Source organism: Ursus maritimus, unplaced genomic scaffold, assembly GCF_017311325.1.
Source record: "Ursus maritimus isolate PB19 unplaced genomic scaffold, ASM1731132v1 scaffold_24, whole genome shotgun sequence".
NCBI classification, from domain to species: Eukaryota; Metazoa; Chordata; class Mammalia; order Carnivora; family Ursidae; genus Ursus; species Ursus maritimus.
The window spans coordinates 16,359,924-16,370,374 of record NW_024424897.1 but is presented as its reverse complement, the minus strand read 5'-3'; the positions used below and the strand labels follow the sequence as shown (position 1 = coordinate 16,370,374).

The following is a 10,451-nucleotide window of genomic DNA, read 5'->3' as shown; positions in this document are numbered from 1 at the left end:
AAGGTGCCCGCCCGTAGCCTATACTGCCCTCCCACCTCAATTTGGCCAACAGGGTCTAGTGATAGGCAGCAACAAAGAAGCTGTGGGCAGAATCTGGGGGATTGAATGGGAATCCAACAGAAATGAGTTGATCCTAAGGTGGAAAAATGAGCTCACATTTATTGAATATTTACTTACATGCCGGTGACTATGCAAAGTGATTTACATCAATTTTCCCCCATCCAAGCCCCATTTTACAGATGGAGAAATAGAGGCTTAGTGAAGTTAAGTAACTTGCCCACGGTTACTAATGAACGGTGGGGCCAGGATTCAAATCCTGGTCACCCGACTACTGTGAGTTCAAGCCTTACATTTCTCTGTCCCTCAAGAAGGTGAGTCGGGAGAGCATTGCGAGGGCTAAGGCATGTGTCTGGAGCCCAGCCACGAGCTTGCACTCATTGGAGCAGAGCCCCCACGGGTGCCTGGGGATTTAGAAAGATACCAAAATAGGAATTTGGGGCCAGAAGCCAAGCAGCAGCTCTGTTATCAGAACAAGGCGTTACCCTGGCTTCAGGGGTGGAGGCTGAAAGGGCCTGGTTTGAGATGGGGTGTAAGCACTTGGGTAATGCCCTCCGTGGGCGTGGAGCTTGAATCCAGGCTTGGCCAAGGTGGCGCCTTGTACGCTGAGCTGGGGTGGAAATACCTTGAGCTCGCACTTCTTTTTCTCAGCAGGGATAGTCTGGCTCACGTGAGGATTCACGCCAAGCCAGAAATGGATCGTCTCTGGCCCAGCTGGGCTCAAGCCCCGGAAGGCAGGGTCTGGTGTTCTTTGCCACTGCATCCTGAGAAGCACCTGGAACAGAGCATGCACTCGATGGGTGCTAGCGAATGCATATAAAATGCCAAGGCTGAGCTCCTCTCTCCCCAACTACCTCGATAAAATCTGGGAGTACTTCCTCAGATAGCTCCCAGAGCCCAGAAATTCCAAGCTATACCGTGTTTAGACACTGTGGACTCTGAAAAGCCCATTTTCCTTCAAGTCAAAGGAACAGCTGGGTCACCTCTTTCTCAATGGACAGAAGATCCTCTGCCAAATGTGTAGGAGGAGAAGATCCTGAGCCAATATGCTACTCCACACTTAGTCTCCCCAGCTAGGAGAAGGCCTTTGCATTGAGGGATCTACAGTCTCTCCACAAATAGTAACAATAATCATTATTTATTCCTCTGTGCTTTTCGGCTTCCAAAGGGCTTGCATATCCATGGTCTCCTAGAACCTCATAACCATAGTGCGTGTTGGGCGGCGGTAGACTGGGACTGGCGGTGAGGCAAAGGGCAGGGAAAAGAGAGTTATCTTTTACAGATACGGGCAATGAGTACAGAGAGGATTTGGACTTCTTCAAGATCATGTAACTAGTGAGAGGTGGGGCAAGCGCCTGAATCCAAAGGCATTCTGACCCTTAGTACAAAGGGGAATGAAGCATGACGCTTAAGGCAAGTGGTCCAGGAAATGTCACAAACCTGGTTCCTCCAATGTATCGTGGTGACAATGAGGAATTGACTAGGATCATCTAAGCACCCAAGTCGTTCAGTGAAGTGTCTGCACTCTGAGCTGAAACTCTAATATCTCTAAGCCACGTGCAACTTCTAGTGTTTTCGGTTCGGCTCCCAGCTGCTCTCTGCTAAGGCTTCTAGAGTCTCATCATGTGCCTGTACAGCTTAGGGCTTCCCTGGGTGGGGGGCGGCGGAGAGCAGATAACGGATGAGAGCACAGGGGAAGGACCCCTATTTTGGTGTCATCCTGGCCATGGTCAGGCAAGGGGCCAGATAACATGATTTTTGCCTCTTAAGTGGTTCTTGGGGGCAGATCTACATGTCTTGCATTGAATACCCTTCCCCTCTACCTGCTGGGGAGTATGGCACTTGGGAAAAATCACAGAAGGGACACTTAGTGTCCATCATCTTTGCTTGGTTGATATTTTATAAAAATTAGTTAAGAAATTAGTAGAAATTAATTAGTAGTTAAAATCACTTGCTAGGCGAGTAAAAAAAAATAGAAGAGATTCTTTTATTTATTGAGGGCCTACAGGGGAATGTAAAGATATCAAACTACAGTCCCCGCTTTCAAGGATCTCAACATTCAGTAGTGGTGGAAGAGATGAGGGTAAAGCAGCTCATACTCCCAGAAGGTCTGCTTCTGACGATGACAGAGTGGTATGGGATTTGTTCTCCCCCAGTAAACAATAATGTCGATGAAATATTTGAGGAGCTGCTTTAGACACTGAACATTGGCAACAGAAATAAAATCACCGAGGGAAAGGAAACACATGAGATGACCCTTACATCTGCCCAGATTTCTGCTTGGGGGGGCTTTCTGGATGGCATTGCAAGGAAGTGGAGTCTAAAAAGTGCATGGTGATCTCACCAAGCTGACGAGCACAGCTCCAAGTTGAAGGGTGCAGAGGGAGCTGTAATTTGTGGGGAAGGCTGTTAGAGTGGAAGGAACTGAACAGAGAGTTGCCCCAGGAAGTCTGCACGGGGGTTCCCCAGGGTCTTTGCATGAGGGATGAGCTGCACAGGCATATGATGAGACTCTAGAAGCCTTAGCAGAGAGCAGCTGGGAGCCGAACCGAAAACACTAGAAGTTGCACGTGGCTTAGAGATATTAGAGTTTCAGCTCAGAGTGCAGACACTTCACTGAACGACTTGGGTGCTTAGATGATCCAGAAAGCGCACACACCTGAGGAGTAAGCACCATGTTCTAGGGGCGCCTGTGTGGCGTAGTCAGTTAAGCGTCTGCCTTGGGGTCAGGTCATGATCCCAGGGTCCTGGGATTGAGCTCTGTGTTGGGCTCCCTGCTCAGCGGGGAGCCTGCTTCTCCCCCTCCCTTAACTCTTCCCTCTGCCCCTCCCTCTCTCTCTCAAATAAATAAATAAATAAATAAAATCTTTAAAAAAAAAGGGACAATGTTCTCCATTAAAAAATAAAAAAGACTAGTCTTGAAAAGGAATAAAACCAAGGTGGGCGAGATCGAGATCATCTGCCAGTAATTTAAGTGCCTAATAGAACAACACTCAACACTCTTGGAGGGAAGACAACCCAAACTCTAAAATGAATAATCTGCGATGTGCAGTATGCAGTCTAATATTACTATACATGTGAAGCAGCAGGAAATTGAGACCCACGGGTTTAAAAAAAGCAATCAAGATAAACAGTCCCTGAGATGAGTCAGAAGGAGCAGACAGGCATTTTAAAACCATGGTTGTAAACATGCTTAAGGACATAAAGGAAAATATACACATAGTAATTGAAGATATGGGGAATCTCAGCAGAGAAACTGAAACTATAAAAGAGAAGTGAAATTATAGAATTAAAAAAAATACAACGTCTGAAAAATTCTCTGGATAGTCTTAGCAGCATAGTAGGGACTGCAAAATAAAGAGTTGCAGATATTCATTTGAGACTTAAAGAGACATCAGTAGACTAATCTGAAAAACAAAAACAAAAGGATTAAAAAATGGGGCACCTGGGTGGCTCGGTTAAGTGTCTGACTTGGGCTCAGGTCATGATCTTGGGCTCCTCGGACTGAGCCCCGCCACAGGCTCTGCGCTCAGCAGGGAGTCTGCTTCTCCCTCTCCCTCTGCCCCTCCCCCGCTTGTGCTCTATCTCTTTCTCTCTCTCTCAAATAAATAAATAAAATCTTAAAAAAATAGTGCCTCAGTAGTCTGTGGGATAATATCTAAATACTTATAATAACATACAATACCCTATATATATATGATATATGCTTATATAATACTTACCATAACTTATATAATTATTATAAGTATTTAGATAATATCTAAAAATGTGTAATTGGAGTTTCAGAAGGTAAGGAGAGAGAGAACGGGCAGAAAAAATATTTGAAGGAATAATAGCTTGAAATTTCCTATACTTGGTGAAAAATAGGCCACTTATTTATTTAAGACATTCACCAGCTCCAAGCACGATAAACACCAAGAGAATGACACCTCTTCACCTTACAGTCAAGCTGTTAAAAAAAAATAAAAAAATAAAAATAAAGAGAAAACTTAAAAACAGGTAGAGATAAACCTGAGACAGTTTGAGCAACAGAAAAATGGTAGCATTGCGTTATAACTCGTGGAATAAAATAAATATCCATGAATTCATACTGATAGAAATAAATAATTGAAATTTTATTTTATTTTTTTAAAGATTTTATTTATTTATGTGACAGAGAGACAGCCAGCGAGAGAGGGAACACAAGCAGGGGGAGTGGGAGAGGAAGAAGGCAGGCTCCCAGCAGAAGAGCCTGATGTGGGGCTCGATCCCATAACGCCAGGATCACGCCCTGAGTCGAAGGCAGACGCTTTAACGACTGCGCTACCCAGGTGCCCCAATAATTGAAATTTTAAAATGAGAAGGAAGGGGCAGCTCTTCTTATTGCGGAAAATCAATTAGTAGTGGCAGAAGAAAAAAAGGAAGGTACGTAGAAATCTCTATTAATCAAACTCCATGTAACTGACTGCAGTCAAGAACTATTAACAGATGCTAACATCAGTGAAAGTATGAAGAAAAACAGGCTATTTGTATAGAATTGAAGTGTCTTCCGTAAAATATTTACTAGTTACAAAGAGAAAAATAGTAACTTGATAGTGAAGACGTCTGGCAGATACCATCTTAACCATGTGGCCAAGGTTAACATTATAATAAGACATATTGTCACCAACTGGGGACATACTACAAAATAACTGGCCTAAAAATTGACACAAAAGTGTCAAGGTGAGGAGAGAAATAGACTTAGAAAGTGTCACAGATTGAACGAGATTAAGGAGATATGATCACAACACAATATGGGAAACTCTGATGAGCCACTAAATTCTACACCTGAAACCAATTTTTACCACATATGCTAACTAACTAGAATTTAAATAAAAAATTGAAATAAAAAGCCAAACAAACAAAAAACTAACTAGAATTTAAATAAAAACCTGAAAAAAAATCAGTTGCAAAAAAAAAAAAAAAAAAAGGACAATACAGAATCCTCGATTGGATCCTGGACTGGTAGAAGGACACTAGCAGGAAGATTGGCAAAATCCAAATATCTGGATTGTATCTGGATTAGTTAATAGCATTGCGTCGATGTTAATTTCCTGTGTCTGATAATTATGACTTGGTAATATAAGATATTAACATTAGGGGAAACTGGGTGAAGGATAAGAGAGAAGCCTTTAGTATTTTGCAACTTTTCTAAGTGTAAATGATTTTAAAGCAAGCACATAAACAACAAAACCAGAGGCAAAGACAAGAAAACAAGAATGTAAATAGTGGCTGACTTCTCATCAGAAACAGTGGAGGAGAGAACACAGTAGAGTGTCTTTAAAGTCCAAGAAGAGCCACCCCCCCATTGCTGTCAACATAGGAATCTATATCTAAGAAACATCACAAATGAGGGTGAAACAAATGAAAGTTGAGCATATTTGTTGCCAGGGGACCTTCACTACGAAGTTTGCTAATGGAAATTCTTTAGGTGGAAGGGGCTGGGAATGTGGATAGCAGGTTTGTGGAGTCCGTGTTGGTGCCAGCAAAGCCAGGCTGAGAAGACACCCAGGGAACTAGTAGATTAGTTATAATTGCGGGAATTGAGCAAATATGTGCATATCTAGGCAGAGATGTGACCATGCTGTGTGATCTGGATTTTGTGCCAGGGCAAGGACAAGACTGTGGACGTGGCTTCTGACCCAGGGGCCCTTCACCAGCTAGGGGAGGTATGTGGAGCTGGAGTCTCAAAGCCCGGGTCAGGAAGCCCAGCTACCCTTTGTGGGCTGGCTCCTCCTCTGTCCCCTTGCAACCTGCTAGCAACACTTCTGCTACTGGGTCTGCTCCTTTGGTACATCTAGTGTTTAGGAGGTCCGAGGAGGAAGTGCTCACCTCGGCAGGGGTTGGGGCTGGAGGAAGGGAACTCCAGACAAGCTTACGTGGAAGAGATAACATCTGGGATGTCTGGAAAAAGAAGTGTAATTTTCCACGTGGAAAATTTAGGAAGATCAGTCAGATAGAAAGCCATGGAGCGTCTGGGAATGAGAAATATCTTCCTGCTCCAGGGTGGGAGACGAGGCTGGCAAGCCGAGTGGGAGCCAGTTTTCAGGCATCTTGGGTGTCTCCAGAGAAGGCTGAGGAGAGCCCAGGAGCTGGAGAGACGTCCACGCTCTTTGATGCGACAGGTCTTGTTTTGATGGTCATTTGAGCTACCTATTGCGTCAGGGGTTCCAGTCCCAACCACTGGCGGTCTCCTGCTCACAGCCCTAGCATTTTGCCTCTTTGAGCCGCCTGAGGTTTCTGGTCTGGAGAAGACCCAGAGACCCAGAGGAAGGATTGGGGGACAGGCAGAGAGTGGGAAGGAGACCTTTGAGGCAAATACGATAAAGCTGCAAAGCCCGTGAGTTTGCGTTTGGAGGCAGTCTATTGACCGTGTCCTGAAACGTTTATCAGTTACTACGCGCAAGCAAGTATTTGCAGAGAGAGGCCCTTTATGGACATCCTTGCTTATACAACTTGAGATGTCTCAAGAGGCTTTCCGGAAAACCAAATTCACCCAAAGAAAAACTCGGTGAATAATAAAGGACTAAACCGGCGCTTGGCACCAGAGTAAGCGTTCAAATGGTTTGTCAAATAAATCAAAGTGCGCATGAATCCGACTCAAGGTACAGGGAGAAAGTGCCCATTCGTTCAGGTGAAAGAGAAAGCCGTACGGGCGTCTTCAGGAGGTGGGACTGGGTCAGGAAAGGGGCCCCAGGCTCCCGGTTTTTCTAAGCATACCAAGCGTCCGGGCGCTTCCACGACCCCGCTGCCGTCCCAGCCTCGCCGGGTCTGCGGGTCCAGGCGGATCCCGGCGGGCGGAGGCGAGGCAGGGAAAGAGGGGCCGCGGTTTCCCACCGCGCGCTCCCCCGCGCAGGGTCCAGAGGAGCGCGGGACTGGAGGAAGCGCGAGTCGGCGGCCCGCCCCGTGACGTCCCACCCACCGCGTCCCCTCCCCCCTCCCGCTGCGGGAAAAGTGGCCGCGGGCGCCGCCGCTCACTGTGGGGCGGGCGCGGCGGTGGCGGCGGACGAGATGCGGGCGCGGCGGCTGTGGGCCCCGGTGCTGGTGCTGGGGGCGCTGGCGGGCGTCGGCGTCGGTGGTGAGTGAGGCTCCCGCGCGGCGGGGACGCGGCTCCCCGGAGACCCGCGCGGCGCATCCTGCCGCAGCCCGAGTTGGCGGACCTGGAGCCGGGCAACCCGCCGGCCGGCCGCGCGCGTCTGCGCTCCGAGTGCGCGGGGCCAGGCTGGGGCCGCCGGGAACCTGGCCGGCCCCGCCGTGACGGGGGAGAGGTCACCTCGGGGCGGGTGCTCCGGGACGCCGAAGCCTTTAGCCGAGTCAGGCGCCCGCCCGGGGCGGCCTGGGCGCGCGCGGTGTGGCGGGCGCATCGCCCCGGCGGCGCGCTTCGCAGGTGGGCTGGGGCTTGCGGAGGCCGGCGGGCCGCGGTGAGCACCGCGAGCTGCGGCTCCCCGGGGCTCTTCCCGCTGCTCCCGCGCGCTGCCAGCGGGATGTGGTCGTAGCCGCTCGATGAGAGTGTGAGCGCGCGCGGGTGTGCCAGCTTCTCGACATTACTCTCTCTTTGTGTTACACTTTTCCCAAGTTTTTCTTCTCGTAGTCTTTTTCTTTAGTGACTCCCCGGGGGAGCGGTTCGGAGCAGGGTGAGGGCTCTGTCTCCTACAGTGTCCCCGGGTGTCAGCGGTGCCTCTGCTTCCGGGACAGACCCCGCGTCGGAAAAACCTCCAGTGTATGCGAGGAGCCACACGAAGGGTCCCTGGAACTGGCTTGAATCCCTGGCTTTGTCTCTCCTGCTGCTGCACGCACTATGCCAAGACAGTTGGCATTCAGCCTCATTGGTCCTGGGGAGCGGGTGGAGGGGCAGAGGAGATTACAGCGCAGGGATGCTGCCCGTGATCCTTCCGGAGCCCTGTGACCTTCCCGGAGGGAACTCTGGCTCGCGTTCCTCTGGGGCGTTCCCCTGCAGAGGATGCACAAGTGTGCATATATGTACTTTTAATGAAAAGTGTAGTAAGACAATTTAAATCCCGCAGAAGGTATTAAAAAAGTAAGATTTACTGAGAAGTCCTTATCAAAGATAGCTGTTCAGAAATACTTTGATGACTGCCTTCAAGATCTTGTGTGTGTGTGTTTGTGTAAGTGATTACACAGGGCAAGGCAACAATATCTTTTAAAAACACTTTAATGAGGTATGATTGAAATACAAAAAACTGTATATATTTAATGTATATGACTTGATGAGTTTGGAGATACATATACACCCATGAAACCATCACATAACCATCATATAAATGATATCTTGGTGAAGACGGAGTTACAGATAATATATAGGGGGCTGTTATTTTTGCTGAAGCTTCCCACATGATAGATGCTCAAAGAGGTCAGCTGATGTCTTCAGCCTACAGTGAGCAGCCTAGTGACCCTGGTACCAAAATACGGATCTCCAGCCTTGTGCCCTTGGAGGGGTTAGAGACCCAGTTCAATGCTGCGTGGTGTCGATGGGCTCAGTGGAGCCATCTCCTCCAGATGCCTGCTTCCATGAACTTAAAACATTTGTTGCTTTTCTTTTCACCTCTACAACTTTCTGAATTTCTGAATGATTTCTGAGTCTAATCATTGCATTTTCCTATAGTCTTAGAAGAAAGTAAAGTAACATAAGAGAACCTGGCATGGTGCACGTTTCAGTATTAGTGAAGATGAAGAGTGTACTTGTTATTTTGGTGTCTGTCCCTCCACCCCTCACTCCTAGTATTTTTTGTTGATCTGAATACAGAGTTGTAATGATCCATATAGGATTCCACTGCCTTGACATACTTTAGTTTGCAATATCCTTTGGGAGATCTGTTCACTGATTCGTCATTGTGATTGGGATGATTCCAGCTGTACTGATGATGGGTTGTGCTGAGCTAGCCCCAGACGCCTACTGAGAAGCAGGTTGGAGTAGTATTTCAGAGCATGGGCTCTAGAGTCAGACCTCCCGAGCAAGAAGCCCCCAGTAAGAACAGTTTTGATTTTATTGAATCCCCTCCTCCAGGGCTGGTGGCTGGGTTGCAGGTGTTGTTGGATTCCTGGGGAAGCAGGTGGTAGGATGAGAGTAGAAGAGGGGTGTTGGTACACACGGTGTCGAAGGGACACAGACGGAGCTGGGTGGTGGCACAGAGAGGCCATCCCAGAAGAGGAGAGTCTGGGATGGGGAGAGGAGAGGTCATTTGAGAGTAGAATTGAGTTTTGGAATTTATGTACAAAGACGATCTTTTTAGCTTCACCCAAGAGATATTGGGTTTTGTGGCTTCCACCTACATAAGTCTGCATTCTAACCTGAGGCCTAAGGGATAGCAAGTTGTGTTTGCTGTCACCATCTAAGTTGATTAGTTCTGAGCTGCAGTGCTAATTTCTCCTCCTTGAGTTTATATCCTGAAAACTCTCCAAATGAAGCCCTCTGCCTGGAGAGACATGGCGGGAAGGCTTGCTGGCTGGGGAAAGGGATAGTTACGGTTTAAAGCCAGCCAGAGGTGGGTTTAATTCTTGATTTTGCCTCTTATTGGCTGTGTGACCTTAGGCAAGTTACTTAATCTCTTGGGACTTCAGTTTCCTCATCTGTAAAGTGGAGAAAACAATACTTCAATGACTGTGCTAATTACATGAGATAAAGGCACAAAATAAGCATCCAGTGAGTGGCATTTCTTATTGCCATTATTCTTATCCATGTATTGGAGACAAGAGCTATTACTGCTTCACACATGAATGCAGCCTGGGCTCACAGAATGAGACCGATGGGGTCCCTTTTCCCATACCTATGTGACCTTCCCCCACTGGTCGTTTGGCATATCTCAGCCACTCTCACCCAGCAAGAATCCACAGAAGAGACTGAGGAGGAAGAGGCTCATATATTTGCTTTAGCGACTAGAAAACCTTAAGTTCTGTCTCCGGGAAAGAGGAAAGTAAAAGTCATTCACAAGATTTCAGGTGCTGTGAGGAGAAGGACATGTCTATTTTGTTCAGTGCTCTAGGCCCAGTTCTTCATAGCAACGCTATGAGAAAGCGTCTAGAGGTGTTGTGCCTCATTGTAAGAAACCCAATATTTGAGTATCTGCATCCATTCACAGAGGGTCCTCAAATGCTCCATCTGGGCATTCTGGAGAATTGTAGAATACAGCCGAGACCACCAATTCCTTGCACATTTGGATCTCGGCACTATGGTGCCTTAGACCTCTGTTCTCAGGGGACCCTCTGTGAATTCTCTGCTTTTTTCTCCCCGTCCTGGGAGAAGACACAAAGTAGGGAAGCATTCTCCTCTACCCCCCTCCAAACTGTGAGTGGTAGAGGTTTCCTGGTGACGGCATCAGATGGGGCAAGGAGGCAACAGTGAGGAGGGGGAGAATGGA

General features: G+C 47.8%; 1 protein-coding gene across 1 annotated transcript in view; it reads left to right on the top strand.

Annotated features, from left to right (window-relative positions):
- The first annotated feature begins 7,037 nt into the window (after window positions 1-7,037).
- ITGB3 (integrin subunit beta 3) overlaps window positions 7,038-10,451 on the top strand; it is a 48,691-nt gene continuing 45,277 nt past the window's right edge. The window contains exon 1 of the mRNA XM_040640434.1: window positions 7,038-7,153. Coding sequence (XP_040496368.1) covers window positions 7,087-7,153 — 67 coding nt within the window. The 5' untranslated portion in view covers window positions 7,038-7,086. The remainder of the gene's footprint in view (window positions 7,154-10,451) is intronic.